The sequence below is a fragment of the Cavia porcellus genome, unplaced genomic scaffold (assembly GCF_034190915.1).
Source record: "Cavia porcellus strain 051 isolate PalLab524CR breed Dunkin Hartley unplaced genomic scaffold, mCavPor4.1 scaffold_19, whole genome shotgun sequence".
Taxonomy (NCBI): Eukaryota; Metazoa; Chordata; class Mammalia; order Rodentia; family Caviidae; genus Cavia; species Cavia porcellus.
The window spans coordinates 31,377,504-31,398,202 of record NW_026947502.1 but is presented as its reverse complement, the minus strand read 5'-3'; the positions used below and the strand labels follow the sequence as shown (position 1 = coordinate 31,398,202).

At 38.1% G+C, this 20,699-nt stretch overlaps 1 protein-coding gene and 1 non-coding gene across 12 annotated transcripts in view; both read left to right on the top strand.

Annotated features, from left to right (window-relative positions):
• The first annotated feature begins 14,751 nt into the window (after positions 1–14,751).
• On the top strand, positions 14,752–14,854 carry LOC111757862 (small nucleolar RNA U13). The gene has a single exon (XR_002792123.1). It is a non-coding gene; the product is annotated as a small nucleolar RNA U13 (small nucleolar RNA).
• A 5,526-nt stretch (positions 14,855–20,380) lies between these two features.
• Positions 20,381–20,699, top strand: part of Fam193b (family with sequence similarity 193 member B) — a 31,761-nt gene continuing 31,442 nt past the window's right edge. For 3 of the 11 annotated variants that reach the window (XM_063230888.1, XM_063230887.1, XM_063230886.1), the window contains exon 1: positions 20,385–20,681. In XM_063230888.1, the coding sequence (XP_063086958.1) occupies positions 20,472–20,681 (210 nt within the window). In that variant the 5' untranslated portion in view covers positions 20,385–20,471. Of the gene's footprint in view, positions 20,682–20,699 lie in introns of all 11 variants that reach the window. The other 8 variants (XM_063230896.1, XM_063230895.1, XM_063230889.1 and 5 more) reach the window with 6 other exon arrangements.

Here is a 20,699-nt window from a genome sequence, read left to right as displayed (position 1 = left end):
GAGAAACACTAGATAAAATCAGCAAAACCTCATTCCCCCAGGAGGTCCTTATTCCACTGTCTTCACTGATGTGCCACGTTTGGTATTAATGAGAATGTCTGATCTCCTGACCTCTTTCTGAAATCATCTTTCTCACACTGTCTCTGACTACTATTGAGATAATAATAGAATTACCATCTGATTATAATATCTTCTTTAAATGTTGGGAGAATTCTCCAAGGAAGAACTAGACTTCTCTTTAGAAAAGATTTTTCAACTACCAATTCTATTTATTAGCTTGTTATAGGTCTGTTCAGATTTTCCATTTTTCTTCATTCAGTTGTAGAAGGTTTCTCATTTCACATGTCATTTAATTTTTTTATGTGAAGGTGTTTCTGATTCCCTATATTACAATTTATATCTAGATGACTCCCCTATAGCCTCATGCACTCGTGGGAGGAACGGTTGGGAAGTGCCTACATCATCAGTGTGTGACACTGGATTAGTCCACTGATTGCACTAATCGCACCTGGGTGTGATGCTGGGAGATGAATCCAGGTGGGAGAGTGAGGATCACTGGTGATGTGCCCTGGAGGTCCACATCCCTCCTATGCCTCCTTTAACTTGTGGGTGTCAAGCATTTTGTCCCAGAAACCAAGACATCGTATAATTAAAACTTTTTCCTGGTTTGAGACATTCTCTCTCTCTCTCTGCTTTCTATTATATTATTAATTTGTGTGACCTCTCTTTTTGTTCATATTTGTATTCAGTTTTCAGAAATAATGTTTCATGAGTTATATTGTTCATTTTTCTGCTGTGTGTATAGTAGGGATTGAATCAGTGTGCTCTATCTCCGAGCCACACTCTCAGCTCTTTTTATCTATTTTTTTAAATTTAAAAAATTTATTAATTTATTTTATACTGAGTATGGTGGTAACTGGGCCCTTAAGAGACAGGCAGGAAGATCACTACGGGTTGGAGGTCAACCAGGGCTACACAGAGTGTTCAAGGCCAGTGTGAACTACATAGCAAGACTCTGTCTCTAAATAAATAAACAAACAAATAAATTTATTTATTTATTTTTAAAACAATGTGTTCTGGGCATAGTGGCTCACAGCTGTAGTCCTAGCATTCTGGAAGCTGAGACAGAAGGGTCATCATGAATTCGAGGCCAGCTAGGGCTACACAGTGAGTTCAAGATCAGTCTGAACTGCAGAGTGAAACCTTGTCTACAAAAGACAAAAACAAAAAAGAGACAGACGGACAGATAGAAAAGTGGAAAGAGAATCAGTAATGGACAGTACAGGCTTAGATGGTGAGAATGTTAGCTTGATTTTTATTCTATGTGATACGAGGAGTCACTGCAGGATATGATCAGAGAAGTGGGATGTTTAGCTCATAAATAGAAAGTCTGATTACTATTGGAATTACAGAGTTAGGAGTTCATGTAGAAGGAAGAAGACCAGTTATGGCAATAATCCAGATGATGAGATGTTGATATCTCAGTGGAGATATCACTAGATCATATATATATATATATATATATATATATATATATATATATGGTACTGGGGATTGAACTCACAACCTCGTGCTTGCTAGGCAGGCCCTTATGCCACTGAGGTAAATCCCCAGCCCTTCATGATATGTTTTTTGTTCTGTTTTGTTTGAGAAGAGTTACTACTCTATTGCCTAGTTTACCCTCAAACTCCTGAGTTCAAGCAATCCTTCTGCCTCAGCCTTCCAAACAGCAGGACTACTGGTGTACACCACTGAACCTGGCTCTTGATGTATGGGGAATGGAAAGTTGACAAAATTGCAATGAATTGGATATGGAATTTAACAGAAATAAATAAAAAATAAATTCAACTTTTAGTGGTTTAATTTTTTAATTCACATATAAAGTCATACACTTTTGTGGTACCCTATGATATTTTGATACATATTTACACTGTGTAATGTTTAAATGGTGGTAAGCATATCTAACTCCTCAAACATTTCTTTGTGGTGAAAACATTCAAAATCCTGTCTTCTAGCTTTCAAAAAAATATATATTGGAATGGAGAAAGTTAAAAAGTTCACAAGTAAAATTATACAGTACATTATCATTATCTATAGTAACCCTACTGAGTTAACTATGACTTTGTACCCATTAACCAATCTTCCCCCATCCATCCTTCAATTCACCTCAGCTTCTGGTAACCACTATTCTAATCTCAACTTCTGAAAGATGATCTCTTTTAAGCTCTATGTATGAGTATGCTTGGCTTATTTTAACATAAAAACCTCCAGTTCCATTCATGTTGTCACATATGACAAAATTTCATTCTTTTATGGATGAATACTATTCCACCTGTGTACATATCACATTTTCTTTATTTATTCATCCACTGGACACTCACATCGATTCCATATCTTGGCTCTTATGAGTAGTGCTGCAATAAACATGGAATTCAATCTACTTTTTTCATTGTCTTTGAATACATACTCAGTAGTGGAATTGCTGGATTTCTATGACAGTCTCAGTTTTAAGTTTTTAGCGACCTCCATGATGTTTTCCATAATAGCTGCACTAATTTTTATTAGCACCAGTATTGCATGTGGTTCCCCCTTTCCCCACCTCCTCACCAGCACCTGCAAGGAGGCCCACCCTGTCACCCTCCCCTAGACCCAAGAGTGACTGTAGTTACTTGCATGTAGTGCCTGCTGTATAGAGGCAACTGCCCTAAAGTGGCTTTCAGTTTACTTGGTGAGTCTGGCCAAGGCCATGAGGCATCTTCAGGAAAGCAGTTGGCTGATGATGAACTAACATTGTTTGTTATCAGTGGCCGTGGTAGAGCTCAGATGGATGAGCTGTGATACCATGGGCCTAAGATATGAGACAAGGCCTCCACGAAAGCCGTCAAGATTCCAGAAAAAATTCTTCCCAGAATGGACTACGAAGCAGGCTACTCATTAACCGTAACCTACGTCTGGCCGTTCATGCCCTTTCCTCAAGAATGCTCTGCCTGCTCCGTTATAAGCCTGCCAGCCTTGCCACTTTTCTGGCACATCCAGTTGCAATCCTCTCACCACGTTCCTCAATGAATAAACACCAGGCTTCTGGGTGCCTCGGGGCCTTTTGGTCCCAGAGAGCCACTGGTCATTCCAGCTCCCTGCTGCACCACCATTTTCATCTCTTGCTCTCTCTTTCTTTCCAGCTGTGCGCTGCAGGCAGGAGACTGGGGACACATGAATGGCAGGGGCCTCCAAAACACTTGTTATCTTTTCCTCTTTTTTTGTTGTTTTTGCTTTTGTTTTATGAGACAGGGTCTTGCTATGTGGTTCCAGTTGGCCTTGAGCTCACTGTGTGTCTCAGGCTGGCCTTAAACTCACAGCAGTCCTCCTGCCTCAGCGTCCCCAGTGCTGGGATTACAGGCATGTGCCACCATGCCTGGCACTTTTTCTTTCTTTTATAACCATCTAAATGGGATGAAGTTACATCTCATTGTGTTTTTGATTTGCATTTATTGGATAACTGATTATATTGAGTTTTTCATATAACTGCCATTTGCATGATGCTTTTTGAGAAATGTCGAAGTTTACTATCTTTTTAAAAAAATGCTGTCCCACTATGTTGCCTGGACTGGCCTCAAACTTGCAATCCTCTTGTCTAAGACTCCAACATAGCTGAAATTACAGGTGTGTGCCACATCACTACCTCATTGCTCATTTCAGTCAGATTATGTATGTTATTGAGTTTCTTGAGCATTTTCAAAGTTTTACTTGAGAAACAAAAAAAACCATAAACAAACCAGAGCCATCCTTAACTGAGATTATGAGGTTATGAAGAGGTTAGGGAGAAGAGAAAGTCACAAATTTGTCTATGAACATGTTGAACTGAAATGCCTATTAAACTTTCAAATGGATGTATCACAGACACAGTTAGATAGGAAAGCTTAGAGCCAAAACGAGACAAAGGACCATCAGTATTAGAATGAATAAATGAATTGTGATGAGAGTGTACAATGGAAGTCTAAACTGTAATGAGAATGTGCCACACGCTGGAGGTTTAGCTCAGTGGCACAAGCACCTGCATGGCAAGCATGAGGTCATGAGTTCAATCCCCAGTGCCAAAAAAAAAAGAATGTGCCACAACTATGTGTACAACGTAAACGTTGAGTGGAATAATCCAGATACAAGAATTCACTCTGTATGCTTCCACTCAAATAAAATACAAGATAACTCTTTAAAGTTAAAAAATAAATAAAGTACAAGCTGAGTATGGTGGTGCACATCTGTAATGCCAGCACTTGAGAGTCTAAGGCAGAAGGTTTGCTACAAGATTGAAGCCAACCTAGGCTTCAAAGTGAGTTCAAGCCCAGCCTAAACTGAATAGTGAAACCCTGTCTCAAAAAAACAAAGAAAGAAAAAGAAAGCAAGAAAGCAAGCAAGCAAGAAAGAAAGAAAGAAAGAAAGAGAAGCAAGTCCCATGTGGCCCAGGAAGAGAGAAGCCACATCAGCCTTCCCTTGCCCCTCCCATGAGCCAACCAGCTCATAGCCTGAGATTCCCCACCCTTCCCTATCCCACTGCCCCATAAGCAACCAACTGGCTTGGAGGACAGGCTGAGTTGATAGCAACTGAGGTACAAAAACAACTGAATGATTTGCAGGCCTGGAGTTGGTAGTCTGAGCATTTATTACGTGGATAACAGTATGCAAAATAGCAAATATGGGGATTTCCTTCTGTCTTGTTTTTGAAATCCAATATTGTTCTCACTGTTCTGCTTTGTTCTGGTTCATGGTTTTTGCTTTATTCGATGTTCTGTTTTGATTGGTTTTATTCTGCATGTTTTATTTAATTTTACTATGTCTGATGGAATGGACAACTATTGTGAGGATAACAAGATATACTATGGTAGCCACTGTTCATTTCCTATTATCCTATGGCTGGGAATTTAGCTCAGCAGCATAAGCGCCTGCTTGGCAAGCGCAAAGTTGTGAGTTTGATCCCCAGTACCAAAAAAAAAAAGGACGATAAATTTTCTATTATCCTGCTTTGAAGTTCTGTACCACTTTCATTCTTTTGTGTTTGTCTTGCTGAGTTTTATCATCTTTAAAATAAAATTTTAATAAAAGAAAGAAAAGCAAAACTAAGCTATAAGAAATCAGGAACTTAAAAAAAAAGAAATCAGGAACTTGTCATACTTGAAGTAAAGTAGGAGACATCTAGAGACTGGAAAAAAACCGTAGATCTTTTTTTCTTGAGCTGAATGCTGATTACTCGACAATGTTCAGTCTTTGAAAATCCATCAAGCTGTACACTAAAAGTACATGTGTTGAGCCAGGCTTGGTGGCTCATGCTGGTAATCCCAGCACTCAGGAGGCTGAGGTCGGGGGGATCATTGCAAGTTTGAGACCAGCCTGAGCTACAAAATGAGCTCAACACCAGCCTGATCTCCATAGCAAGACCGTGTCTAAAAAAAACAAAACAAAACAAAAATACAAAAAGAAAGAAAGAAAGAAAGTCCATGTGTTGTGTGATGACTAGAACACAGTCAAATTTTAAAATAAACATTTCCCCAACCACCTGGGCATCTTTCATACTTCCACAGCCTCTTACTTTTCCCTATTGCAGCCCTCATCACATCGTGGATAAATGAACTGTCCATTAGAAAGTACCTACGGGACAGGGGATTTGCTTTTAAATACAGTATATGTCCAGATATAAAGCCACCTATTCTTTTCCCTAGGAGAAGTTACAAAGGAAATTTTAGGCAACTTGGATAAAACTTGAATAAATAAACCTTTAAGGATGTCAATGAAATAGGGGCTGCATATAAGAAACACATTTAAGGGGCTGGGGGTTTAGCTCAGCGGCATAAGCACCTGCCTTGCAAGCAGGCGGTCGTCAGTTCGATCCCCGGTACCGATAAAAATGAAAAAAGACCAAAAAAAAAAAAAGAAACACATTTAATTAAAAAAGAAATTCATATAATGAAAGTCAAAGGATAGAAAACAATATTGCATGTGACAGGAACTCAGAAAAAAGCAGTGATAGCTATTCTATTTTCTGACAAAGTGAATTTTAAGCCAAGATAATTGAGAGACAAAGGTCACTGCATCCTTGTAAAGGGAACAACCCACTATGGAGAGATAAGTAACCATAAATCATCATATATGTGCAACAAATAACAGTTCACTCAATGAAATAAAACAAATACTAGTGAATGTGAAAAATCACATAAACACTAGTACAATTGTATTGGGAATCTGGCACAAATAGACAGACCAACTAGGTTTTAAAAAGTCAACAATGAAGTAATAGAACTGAAACAAACTTTTGGCAAAATGGGTTTAGTAGGTTTCTACAGAGTGTTCCACCTCACAACATCAAAATACATATTCTTCTCAGCTGCACACAGAATTTTCTCCAAAATAGAACACACACTAGCTCATGGAACATGCTTAAGTAAACACAAAGGAATTGAAATTACCCCATGCATATTAGCAGACCACAGGGCAGTGAAATTGGAAATCAGTGACAAAAGAAATCACAAGACTTCAGAAATACATGAAAATTAAATAATATCCTCCTGAACAACCAATTGGTCACAGGCAAAATTAAAGAAGAAATGAGACAGTTTCTGTAATTAAACAATAATGCAACACATCAGAACTTATAGGACACAATGAAAGCAGTCCTATGAGGGTAATTTTACAGCAATGAATACCCACATCAGGAAAATAGAGCAAGCTCAAATATATAACCTAATGTTGAACCTCAAATTTCTAGAAAAGAAGAATAAGCCACACCCAAAGGTCATATGAAGGAGGAAATTATAAAGATCAGAGCAGATATTAAAGCAATAGACACTGAAAACAGAACAAAAAATGAATGAATTGAAGAATTGGTTCTTTGAAAGTTTAAGTAAAATTGGTAAACTCTTATCCAACCTTATCAATAAAGGGGAAAAAAGACTCCACCTCATGCAATTAGGAATTTAAAAGGTGAAATCACAATGGACCCAGCAGAAATCCAGAATATTACTTAAACCTACTTGTCGAACTTTTGTTCTAATAAGATGGAAAATGAGGAAGAAATGGACAGATTCCTAGATACATATGAATTATCAAAGCTGAATCAAGAAGATATAAAAATCCTAAATAAACCAATATCAATCAGTGAAATCAAAGATATAATTAAAAATCTACCAACAAAGAAAAGTCTATGCTCTGATGGATTCATTGCTGAATTCTACAAGAAATTTAGTGAAGACATAATACCATTACTTCTCAAACTCATTAATGAAATTGAAAGGGAAGAAATATTCCCAAATTTATTCCTGGAGGCAAACATTATCCTGATAGCAAAACCAGAGAAGGATCTAACCAAAAAAGAGAACTACTGGCCAATCTCCCTAATGAACGTAGAGGCAAAAATCCTCAATAAGATACTTGCAAACAGAATGCAGCAAATCATCAAGAAGATTATATATCATGACCAAGTTGGATTCCTCCCAGGGATACAGGGATGGTTCAACATATCTAAATCAATAAATGTAATACACCATATTAACAGAGCCAAGGAGAAGTAGATGCAGAAAAAGCTTTTGACAAAGTTCAATACTCATTGATTTAAAAAAAACCTACAGAAAATTGGAATACATGGTCTTTACCTCAATCTGTTAAAAGCCATTTATGACAAACCAACAGCTGACATCATCCTAAATGGACAATAACTGAAAGCTTTCACTCTAAAATCAGGAACAAGACAAAGATGCCCACTGTCTCCACTCTTATTCAACATAGTTCTGGAAACATGAGCCAGAGCAATTAGATAAGAAAAAGAAATAAAAGAAATAATGATAAGAAAGTAAAAAGTTAAATTATTATTATTATTCACAGACAGTGTGCTACTCTGTGTAGAAGACTACACAGTCCATTTGACGCAGTCGTTCTCTTCAGGAGCATCCTCCCTAAAGAATTAAAAGCATCATACCACAGTGATACATGCATGCCTATGTTTATAGCAGCACAGTTTGTAACAGCCAAATCTTGGAAACAACCCAAGTGCTCAAGTGGTAAACGGATAAAGATGTGATTTTTTTATTCAATTGAGTACTACTCTGCCATAAAGAAGGATATGCTCGAGACATTTCTAGGAAAATGAATGCACCTTGAGTCCATACTCATAAATGAAATAAATCAGACAAATGTATAAATACTGCATTGTTTTCCTGGTATGAGAAACTTTAAGTGTCAATAAGGACCAAAATGCAAATAGATATTGTGAAATACAAAGAAAATGTTCAAATGGGAAGGGGAATAAGAGAGAGGAAAGGGGAGAAAAGAAAGAAGGGAAAAGTAATAAAAAGATGAAAAAAGAGGAAAAATGGAAACAAAATTTTTGTAAATGGGGGAGGAGGGGTTGAAGGGAAGGTAGGGGAAATGGGAAAAAATAAGTTATATTTTTACAGGCACAAATTCTCTATTATGAATTTGATCATCATGTATATATCTAAAACATACCAATAAGATCTGATTTTAAAAATAAACCTTTAATTTCAGGATGTTGGGTATTGTGTCTTAGTAAAAAGTAACCAAGACGCTATATATAATACAGTCATACACTGCATACTGATATTGCATTGAATGCAATTGATTGCATCTAGAACTGTGATCCTAGAAGATAAGGGAGCTGAAAATTTTCTGTCACTTGGTAACATAGTGACATCATTTCCCAAAATATTATTCAAGTTCATGGTAGCATTGGTGTGAAGACACCTATTGTGCTGGATGAAAGTATAGTGCACACAACTACACACAGTGTGTAATATTGGTAATGATCCTAAATAGCTATGTTACTGCTATAGCTGTTCTTCAGAAAGAAGACTAGCATCTAGAATAAACAAAGAATTCAAAATAATTAGACTTCCCAAAATAAATATCCAGACAAAAAATGGGCAATTGAAAGGAACAGACACTTCTCAGAAGTACATAGATATCTACAAAATGTTCTACCCTACAACATCAGAACACAAATTCTTTTCAGTATCACATGGAACTTTCTCCAAAATATACCACAAATAAGCCAGTAAACCAGCATTAAGTAACTGTAAAATAATTGAAATTATACCACACATCTTATCAGACCATAGTGCAGTGAAGTTAGAAATTAATGACAAAGAAAACACAGAAATTACACAAATGCATGGAAAATAAACAATATGCTATTAACTAAATAATGTGTTACAGAAGAAACCAATGAAGAAATAAGACAGTTTCTAGAACTAAATGATAAAGCTAATACAATGTGATAGAACTTATGGAAGACAATGAAAGCAGTTCTAACAGGGAAGTTTTCAATTGTAAATACCCTCATCACAATAACAGAGCAAGCCCAAATAAGTAACTATTGATACTTCTCAAGGTTCTAGGAAAATAAAAACAACCTAACCCCAAAGCTAATCAAGGCAGGAAATTATAAAAATCAGAGCAGGTTTCTAGGAAATTGAGACCAAAAAATCCCCCAAAGAATTAAAGAATCTAAAAGCTGGTGCTCCATAAAAATAAATCAAAAATAAACCCAAGCTAAATTGACCAAAAAAGGCAGAAAATACCCATATTCGAAATCAAAAGATGTGAAACCACAAGAGATGCTGCCAAAATTAAAACATTACTAACAACTACTTCACCAACCTGTATGCCAATAAATTGGAGAGTTCAAAAGAAATGGATAGATTTCTAGATATATATAAATTACCCAAATTGAACAAAGTTATTTAAAAACCCTGAATAATCCAATAACAGGCAATGAAGTTAAAGAAGTAATAAAAAACCTACTAAGAAAAGTCCAGTTCTAGATGAACTGACTGCTGAATTCTATAAAAACTTCAAGGAAGTTTTAACATCACTACTTCTCAAAGTTTTTAATTAAATTGAAAGCTCTCAAATTTATTCCTGGGAGCTGCCAATACTCTGATTCCAAAATCAGACAGGGATTCACAAAAGAGAGAATGTATAGGCCAATCTCGTTAATAAATATAAATGCAAAACTCCTTGACACCATACTGGCAAACAGAATGAAAGAAATCATCAAAAACATCATACATCACGACCAAGTAGGCTTCATCCTAGGGGTGTAAGGTTGATTCAACATACACAAATGAGTAAATGTAACATCACATAAACAGAAGCAAGGACAAAAGTCACATGATCATCTCGATAGAAGCAGAAAAAACTTTGACAAAATTCAACATCCTTTCATGATAAAAAACACTGAAGAAAATAGGTAGATAAGGACATTATCTCAATCCGATGAGTCATTTAGGACAAACTTATTGCCAACATCATATTAAATGGGGGGAAAACTGAAAGCTTTCTCTCTAAAATCAGGAAGAAGACAAGGATGTCCACCACCATAACTCCTGTTCATCATTGTACTTGAAACATTAGCAAGCACAATTAGGCAAGAAGAAGAAATAAAAAGGGTATGTGTAGAAAAGGAAGAAGTCAAGCTATTGTTACTTGCAGATGAGTTGATCCTCTACATACAAGACCTAAAAATTTGCCAAAAGACAAGTTAATGGCCAAATTCAGTAATGTAGCAGGTCACAAAATCAACACATGAAAATCAATAGCATTTGTAGACATTAATGAACCCACTGAAAAAGAAATTAGGAAAAATAACATTCACAATAGCACTAAAAAAATGACACATGTAAGGGGTAAGCCTACCAAGGAAGTGAAAGATCTCTACAATGAAAACTACAGCAAAAAGATCACACTTCATGATGAAACAGAATTCATCCCAGGGATGCAGGGATACTTCAACATATGAAAATCAATAAATATCACCCTTCTGTGCCTATTGCTTTGGGGTGGGTGTGGAGAGCAATCACAGGGTGAAAAGAATTTGCACGAATGTCTCCCAAAGGCCCATGTGTTAAAGGTTTTGTCTAAGGGTGACTCTATTGGGAGGTTCTAGAAATTCAGGAGGTGGGGCCTAGTGGGAAGTCCTCAGGTAATGGGGGTATACTCGTGAGGGGCATTGTAGAACCCTGACTCTTCTGCCTGTTGCCTGTCTCTCTTTGCTTTTTGGCTCCTTAGATGAGATCTGCTATTTCCTTCACCAGCAGCCATATGAAAAAGGACAATTCAGTCTTGAGCTGAAATTTCTAAAACTATAAAGCAAAAATAAACTTACGGTCCTTTTAATTGACTCAGATGTTTCATGATAGTGACTGACTAATATAAAGACCAATTAATCTTCAGACTTTTTCTGGCATGTCTCCTAAAAGCTATACACATTCTCAGGCAGGACCAGCTATATAAATTGAAGACCCAGGGAAAGTGAAAATGTAGGCCCTTTGTTCAAATTTTAAGAATGTAAGAAAGCAATGGATGGCAACAAACCAAACAAGGAGCCCTGCTAAATTGTACATCCATGAAGTCTGTCCTTCTCTCACCCATTTTTTTTAAAGATGAGATGTTGCTATGTTGCTCGCCCTGGTCCCCAACTTGTAGGTTTGAGTGATTCTCCCACTGCAACCTCCCCAGTAGCTAGGACTACAGATACACATCACCATGCCCAGGTTTGCCCATTGTAAGTAAACATGTAGAAACATATAAGCTTAAACATGAAAGATGTTTTCTATGAAAGATCTAATTTTAACATATTATACACTATAGACTTATTTTAATCAGAAAGTATCAAAATATATATGATCAAAATATAAATGCCTCCAATGACCTAAGGATCTCTAATAAGGCTTCACCTCCAACTCCAACATTTTAAAATGGTTTTTTAGAAAATTTATCAGCTATAAAGAATGATCACATTTGAGATATTTATAAATAAACGAACACAGCTTGAGACCTTACTCATAAGCAAAATAAGTCAAACTCACATGTATAAATACCGAATAGTTTCCCTAGTGTAAGAAATGGTAAGAATACATAAAAGTATGTAGTAATCATGATTCCCCATTATATTGCTTTGAAGCCTTATAATGTTTTCATTCATTAGTTGAAATGGTTTTATACTTATTGTCTGTGATGGTTTTCACAGCTATTTTGAAGAAAGCGAGACACTATAATAGCTAGTGATGATTTATCACTCGTTTTGAAGTCCCACCAAGCTTTTGTTCTTCTGTCTCCATTGGTTTTATCATGTTGCATCTTATTGGATTTTATTATATGTGATAGTATAAATAAAAATTTTTATAGACAAGGAGATAATATAGTAGCCATTGTTCATTTTCTGTTAGTTGGTTCTGAATACCCTGTAATATTTTCATTGTCTTGAATGGTTTTATGCTGTCTTTTTATGTTTGATACTATAGTATATGAAGGTATACTCAAATATTTCAAGGAAAGAGACACTATGGTAAGTACTGTTATGTCAAGTTGTCTTGTGGTGAAACACTATGTTGCTTAAATTGTTCTGTTCTGAAAAAAAAGAAAGAAAATTTATCAGAGTGAAAGACACATTGTCATTAATCTCCCTTGAAAGACTCCCCTTAAATAAAATTTTTAAAAATTTTATTTAAAAGGAAAAAAGAGAAAAAACAAAACAAAACAAAGCGGTGTAAGGGTACAAGTAATACAGAACTACAAAAAAAAAAAAAAACAGTAAGAAATCACCAGTTAATAGATTACATATTATCATCTTAGAGATAGTTGCTCAAATCACAGTATCAAAGCATACAAAGTGGACATTCAAACAGAGAGACTGCAAACAGCGGTGTTCAATGATCCAACCAAAAACATTAATATGGTCAGCTATTTAATACCCCTAAACACACTTGCTGTTGCATCCTTTAGACCTCTTTTTTTCCCTCTTTTTTACAACAAAATTTACACATTTTGGGTTTTATTACTCCTTAGTTCTTATTACTTTTTTGGGGGGAAGAGAATAAAGTCAAATATGGCAAAACTAAGCTGTCAGTCAAAACCAAGGATAGAAATAGCTCATGATGTAAAACAGAGTACAAGGTTATCAACAATGGTTATCAACAATGTCTCTTGTTTCCTTAAAAAGAATTGTCTATCTCATTAGATATTATAGAGTTGAACAAAACAGTAGAGAACAAGACCAATAAAACTTAAGCATTGTAAACATTACAGGACTTCCAAAGGAGACAATAGTCAAACCAGAATGAGCATCTTAGTGAATCTTATTGCCTTCAAAGTAGTTGCCTATACCCTCAAACTTGATACTATCATACAGAATGGAACAGAGTCTAGTCAGTCAAAACAAGATAGTGGGAGTATTACAGGACTTCAAGTTAATAGGAAATCAAAAAAAGTTACTATAATATATCCTGCTAATTTAAAAAAAATTTCCCCTTAATTAAAAAAACATAAAAAATAACTAAATAATTTTTTAATGAATAAGGGAGAGATTGAGATAAAACAGGACATAACAATATAACAATACAGGTCAAAGCATGACTGTTTCAGCAACCTAGTGCTTCACCACCAAATAACCCGACTTAATAGTAGTTACCATAGTGTCTGACTCCCCTCAGTTTAAACATACTTATCCTATCATTCTTGCCACTTTCTGAAGCAGTTCTGGAAATCTTCTATAAAAAATGTGATTAATTCTGCTGCCAAGTGACATTCAGCAGAAAGGTTCATAAGAACTTTACAGTCTATCCACTTCTGGCTTATTCACTGGATCTGGCACCATGGAATTTCTGGCTCTTCCCAATCAAGATGAACATGAAAAATAAACATTTGGAATCAATTCTGGACAGTGAGGCAGCCACAATAGCACAACTAAAGACACTCACGAAAGAAGACTTTCAGAACTGCTTCAGAAAGTAGCGAGAACAATGAGATAAGTGTGTTTGAAGCAAGGAGAAATATTTTGAGGGTGATTAATAGCAATGTGTCATTTACTGTAATACATTTAAAAAATTTAAACATCTGTCATATTTTTCAATCACACCTTATATATGATCTTCCAGATGTCAGAGCACATAACAAGGTAATGTACAGCATGAGAAATGTTTATCATGACTGCTCAATGACATTGAATGAATTACAAATTGTGGTACTTTCATACAATAGAATACTACTCAGCAATAAAAAGGAATGAGCTGTTGATACATACTACAATGTGTGTGACTAACAAAATAACGAGGCCAAGGGGAAGAAGCTAGGCACACCACGCATACTACATGAAAACTCAAAATGCTCTGTAGATACCAAATGCATATCAGTGGTTGCCTGGGAGAGAAGAAAAGGAATGGGAAGCAAGGATGGCAATGAATGGAGTATGTGGCTGAATTCTCACCAATAGCACATGAATCAAAAACAATGACTAGTCATTTCTGGCTCACAAAAGTGGGCCACACAAAAGCTTTATCTTCTTCCTCCCCATCTTCTAGTTAAATGAAAAGAACTTGGAAAGCCTACTTGAAGCAGAGCTGCAGAATAGGAGACTGGATGCCTGAAAGACTGTGAAGGAAAGTTGTCTTCAACCAGCACTGACTGTGACACAAAGAAGGATGTTTGCAGGTGGAAAACTGAGCTTGCAAACACTGCTATGGTTTGGATGAGTGTCTCCCAAAGGTCCCTGGATTCTAAAATTTTCTATTTTTATTTTAAAGGTAATGAAGCCAAGCAAAATAAAACAGAATAAAGTCAATCAAAACAAACCAGTGTAGGTGACACAGGACCTTAAAACAATACAAAATCAACAATAGTTACCATTATGCCTTTCATCTTCAAAATAGCTGCAGATACCTTCAGACATAGAAAAATCAAACAGAAAAAAAAATTCCTCAGGTTCATAAGCGTGATGATTGGGTGTTCATGCTCCATGCATGACATGTGCCTCCTTTGAACCTTGTTATGACCTCGGCACATTACCCATCTGACGTGAAAAAAAAAAGAAAAGAAAAATCAAACAGAACAGAACAAAATAGAACCAATAAAAATTGAACAATGAATGAAATAAAGGACTTCAAAACAAGACAACTGTAAATCCAAAATGGCTACCATAGTATATCTTGCTATCTTTGAGATAGCTGCCCATGCCATCAGATATAACAAAATCAAACAAAACAAAATAGCGTAAAATCCAACCCAACAAAACAATGAAAGTGATACAGGACTTCCAAACAAGATAATAGGGAACTGACAATGGCTACCACCCTCAGAAGGAGATCCCCATAGATATCCCATTGCATGCCATTATCCTCTGAATAGATGATGAGGTCACTGGCCCTAGACCTGCAAAGTCAGTGAAACACCAAACACCACAAGCATCAAATTGCATTTCACCTCAATAGCTATCATCACAGCCTGTGTTTCTCCAGATCAGTCGGTCGCTTACCAGAACAGGGAGCTGGCTCTTCTTGTTTTCCAGCCCACACACCAGAAGTGGCTGTGGCCTGGCTATCTCCTCAGCTGCCCACGCATGGCAGTGATTTGCAGGGAGGGCTTGCTTTTTGGTGACTTGTTCTCTTCCCTATAGTCTGCAAATGGCCTGAAAGGCCTTGTTTTTAAAGTTGATCTTAGAGTGACTCAACAGCTAGGGGCTGGAGGAGGTGGGGCCTTATCAGAGGTCCTTAGGTCACTCGAGGCATGCCCATGAATGAGGTGTTAAACACTTGACATCTGAAGACTGTTTGTGATAGCAGTTATCCAATTCTGACTAATACATAGTCTAATGTAATCATTCTGCTAGAAGATAGCTTGTTGGTCTCTTCAAAGTAAGGTTCTAAGCAGGGGTTCAGGCTGATTCTCTGAAGGTGGTAAATGGTTCTCATTGCTGACAGTAGATAGGTTAGCCTTAGTAATGAGAAAGTCTGTATTATTGGTACTGAGTCAATTTTCTCATGAACCCAATGAACAAGCTTTAAAGTGGCTAAGTCTGATACCCACAGACAAGGCCATACTTCCTGTCAGTCTTTTAAGAGATTCTTCTAATGATCATTCATCTGGGATACACATACCTAACTGTATGCTCTGAAACTACCTGGGAAGTCGACTCACATTTGTCTACCTCAAAGTCACAGCCACTAAGCCTTTAGTTTTGCTCCTTCCAAGTCTCTAATCAATGGACTAAGTCGTTCAGAAATCCACGTGTCTTTCTTTCAAGGTCTCTGCACAGACTTTCCTTTTCTATACAGTTAGGCCATCTCTAAGGAAGATTGGAACACCCTGAAAATATACTTCTCATTGGAACCATCATATCACATAGAGACATCTGTAAATTGGACTTTAAGATTTTTCTTCCTCAGTTAACTCATCATAAACAACACTTGAAGAGGCTAGGAATACAGATTAAGGCAAGAGTGGCAGTAGACGGATGCAAGCAACTCACTCAGGCAAATTATTTGTACTGTACTTCAGGACTTCCTTGGATCTGGGCCATTTATATCACTTCCTCTTGATGATAGAGTGCCACTCCCACGCACTCTGGCTACACTGACATTATGGCTGAGTAAATAAGATAACACCAAGTTTAGGTTACCTGGTATACCGTGGTCAGGCATCTAATTTCACCAGATTCCTGCAGCAAATAAGGAACTGCTTCTCAAAAAAAAAACAACTATTTGCTGAAGTAGGGTACTATATAATTCCAAAATTCAGTGCTTGAGTATGAAGGTCAAAGCTAGAACAATTTACTCTGTAGCCTAGTCCCATAAGAAAACTTTTTCTCCTTGAATGTTCCCCCAACTTAATTTGGCAGGTTTCACGTGACTCAGTTACTGGTCAAAATAATGTAGCTAAAGTTCAATTTACAGATACCCACCAGTAGCCAGGTGTAGTGGCAAACCCTTATAATCCCAGCCCTCTGGGAGGCTACGATTGGAGGATCAAAAGTTCGAGCTCAACCTGGACAACTTAGTAACCCTGGCTTAAAATAAATTTTGTAAAAGGTCCAGGAATGTAGCTTAAGACTCTGAGTTCAATTCCCAGTACTGCAAAGAAGAGAAAGAGGAAGAAATCTCCACGCACTAAGTGTTGTATTCCTTTCTTAGTGGCAAGGAATGTGGTAAATACGGCAGCTTGTTTTTCACTTTGTAAGGAATATCTTAACATATCTACTATGGTTTGAATTTGCCCCCCAGAGGTTTGTATATTGGAAGCTTGGTTCCCACTGTGACTATGTTAAGATTTGATGGAACCTCAGAGAGATGGGGCCTAATGGGAGGTTAAAAGACTGGACTCTCCCAATGCTCTGGCTTCTTGTCTTGTCATGTGATCTCTATATCTTGCTTATACTCTCACTACTGTGATACCACTCACTGTGAAGGAAAGAACACTAGAACTACGTTGGTGCTGGTATTATGGCTTTTAACCTCAAGAATGTGAGCTAAATTAACTTCTTTCTAAGTTACCTTACCTAGGACATTTTATTATAGCACTAGAAAATGGACTAATACATCCAAAGTCCCAGGTTGTATATTGGCTATACAGGACCTTGTATATTTGTGGGACTTATTTTCCATCCTCTGGTACACATATCATGCCTTATCAAATCATCTAGGGTATCTGTTACTTCCTGCTCTCAGATCCATCAGGGTGATGTCATCAAGGCTAATTGGTCTGATATCCATTGGAATGGTGATTTACTCAAAAATCCTACAAACCAAGTGTGTCTGGAGAATGACATATTCCAGAAGTTAGTAAAGGTTTATTGCTCCTCTTGCTACATGAATACAAATGATTGCCAATGTTTGGAACAGTAGCTCCCCTTCAGCAATGCCGCTTCCCACAGAGTGAGTTACCTGAGGTCAATTGTGGCCCAGAAATATTAAATAGAAAACTCCAGAACTAAAAAATGAAGTTTTAAATTATAAGCAGCTGAATAGTATGATGAAATTTCACACAATCCTTCTCTGTTTTGCCCAGGATGTGAATCACCTCTTTCTCTATACACTACCTGTTAGTCACTTAGTACCTGTCTTGGTTATCAGGTTGCAGCATATGCGCTGCCGAAATGAGCACTTTGTTATCAGATTGACTGTCATGCTATCACAGTGCTTATATTCAAGTACTTCTTATCTTACTTAATAATAGTCCTAAAGCACAGGTATAGTGATTCTGACAATTTTATTGACATATATTGTGAAAACTATACTATTGCTAGTTATTGTTGCTCTCTTATTGCACCTACTTTACAAATTAAATTTTATCATACATATGTATGTATAGGAAAAACATATACACATACACATGCATATACATATAGAACCTTGGTTTCAGGCATCCATTGGAGGTTTGGAGTACATTTCCTGAGGATAGAAAGGACTGCTGTATAGAAGAGTAAGTACTTACTCTACTTGTGATTGACTGTTAGGCATCAATAACTGCCAAATGCTCCAAGAAGTGCCTGAAACTGGAGTCCTTACCAGGGCAAGTTTAGAGTTTATCATGACAGTATTTTATTTTATTTATTTTATTTTATTGCTGAGGATTGAACCCAGGGCTTTCTGCATGCTAGACAAGAGCCTCATCACAAGAGCCAGCTATATACTATGCAGTTCAGACTGGCCTTGTGCTATTGCTTATATCTAAATGTCCCTCTAAAACTTCACGCTCTCACAGGTGGGGTTTTGGGTGCTGGCTGAATCTAGTGTGTGTGATACTAAGATTAAGGTTGTGTGGTATTAAATTAGACCACTGAACGGAATCAGCTTAGTTCTGGGTGTGGCTGAATGGATTTACTGAAAACAGAAGCCACACCTTGGATGTGGGTGGCGTCACTCAAAAGCCCAGATAGAATAGAAAGGAAAGGCAAAATGGGTGTAATCCCAGCGCTCAGGGGCTGAGGCAAGAGGATTGTTGTGATTTCAAGACCAGCCTGGGCTACAAAGTGAGCTCAAGGCCAGCCTGAACTGCATAGCGAGACCCTGTCTCAAAAAGAAAAGAAAAGAAAAGAAAAGAAAAGAAAAGAAAAGAAAAGAAAAGAAAAGAAAAGAAAAGAAAACCAGGCTTGTTGCTTGCTGCTTGGCGGCTGCTGCTTTCTGCCTGCCCCAGCATGGACTGCTGTTTCTCCTGTGCCACACTGTTCCGCCTTGGAACTCACTGAAATGGACTGAAACTGCCATGAACTCTGAATTAACCATTCCTCTTTTAACTTACAGGGATCAGAATCTTGTGTCTCAGAAAAAAGAAGGTAACTAAGACACTCTGTCTGGCTCTGTCATTCTTTTGATTTGGTACCAAGAATGAAACTCAGGGCGTTTGTCATTCAAGCACTTCTGATGCTGAGTATATCCTCCACTCTATCATTCTTTAAGGCCATCTCTCTTCTACTTTGACCAGAGTGAAGAAGTAATAGTGCTATCAAAGAAATCTTTGATAGTGGCATTAATCCTTGTGATGAGATGAAATAGTATTTTTATTTCTATTCCTAGTAACTAAGGAACCAAGACATTTCATATAGTTCTTTAGGAAGCCAATGTCAGGATTATGACTTTGTTGGTAATATCTGTAGTAACGCTACATATAATCACAGTAAAGTTTCAGAGTATCACTGACTCAGGTATGAGACATACAGCACTCAAAAAATTTTTTGTATCATGTACATATATTAATATATCCACAAAATAAGGAGAGAGGAAAATCCCACTTTAACAATTAAATATTCAAATACTAAGAGTTTTAAGTGTTCCTTTGTATATCCCTCAGAATCTTGTCCTACACATACTACTTTTTTGAAAACACTGACCTAGGGTGTGCCCCAGTCATCTATCACACAAGTTGCAACTATGTATTTTAAAGGGGGGCAGGGCATGGGCCATAGTTGCTCTGGGAGGGTTCCGACACCTGAAGCTATGTGATTGGCCCTAAACTTGCTCTGGCAACACCCTTCTGAAGGTGTGAAACTCCCCACCTCCCTCATCAGGCTCAGGTAAAGGAGCTGGGTGTGAGTTCAGATATCTCAAGCACAGAAGGCTGGTCTCTCACTGAACCACAGGTTACAAACAACTACCTGCCAGTGGTGGTGAACCTGTGGCATGTGTGCCACAGTGGCTGTTTGTTATTATGGAAAGTGCTGAAAGGTTCGCCATCCCCAACCTAGATGATCTCGGTCGTAGGCCTTATAAAGCCTCAATGTTTCTTTTTTGAAAAATAGCAATGATCTGTATCTGCCTTCAGGTACAGTGGGAGGAGTCAGGCCAGGAGATGAAAGTACCATAGCAGAAATTGATTCATTCGGCCATTTTATACACAACTACTAAGACCCTAGACCCGCGCAGCTTTTCTGCACTAGGTCACATCCCTTAGGACCCGTGAGAGCCTGTAAGAGGGCGTCTCCCCACTCCGCTTTTCTTTTATAGAACGCAGGGCTGTAACCTTATTAAAAATGGCGCAGACGGCTTCAGGAGCTAGTGCGGCGGCGCGGCCTCTGCGTGCCCTCTGACCTGCTGGCAGTGGGCGGAGGGGGAGTCGGGCGCCGCCATATTGGCTGTTGTCCTGTGTGGGGAGCGGCGGCAGTGGCGGCGCGAGTGGAGCGAGGGAGCGGCGCGAGTGGCAGCATGACTCGGAGGCGGAGCAGGCCGAGCGGCGGCGCGGGCCGGCGCGAACGGGCACGGGCTGCGGGGCTGCAGAAGCCCCAGGCGCCCGAGCCCCCGCCGCCGCCAACCTTGGAAGCGGGACCGGGTGCAGGGCCCCAGGAGGCTCCGGCGGAGTCCGATCGCGACGGCCCCAAAGAAGAGGATGAACCCAAGCTGGTGCCTGGCCCGCAGGTAGGAGCGAGCGAGGCG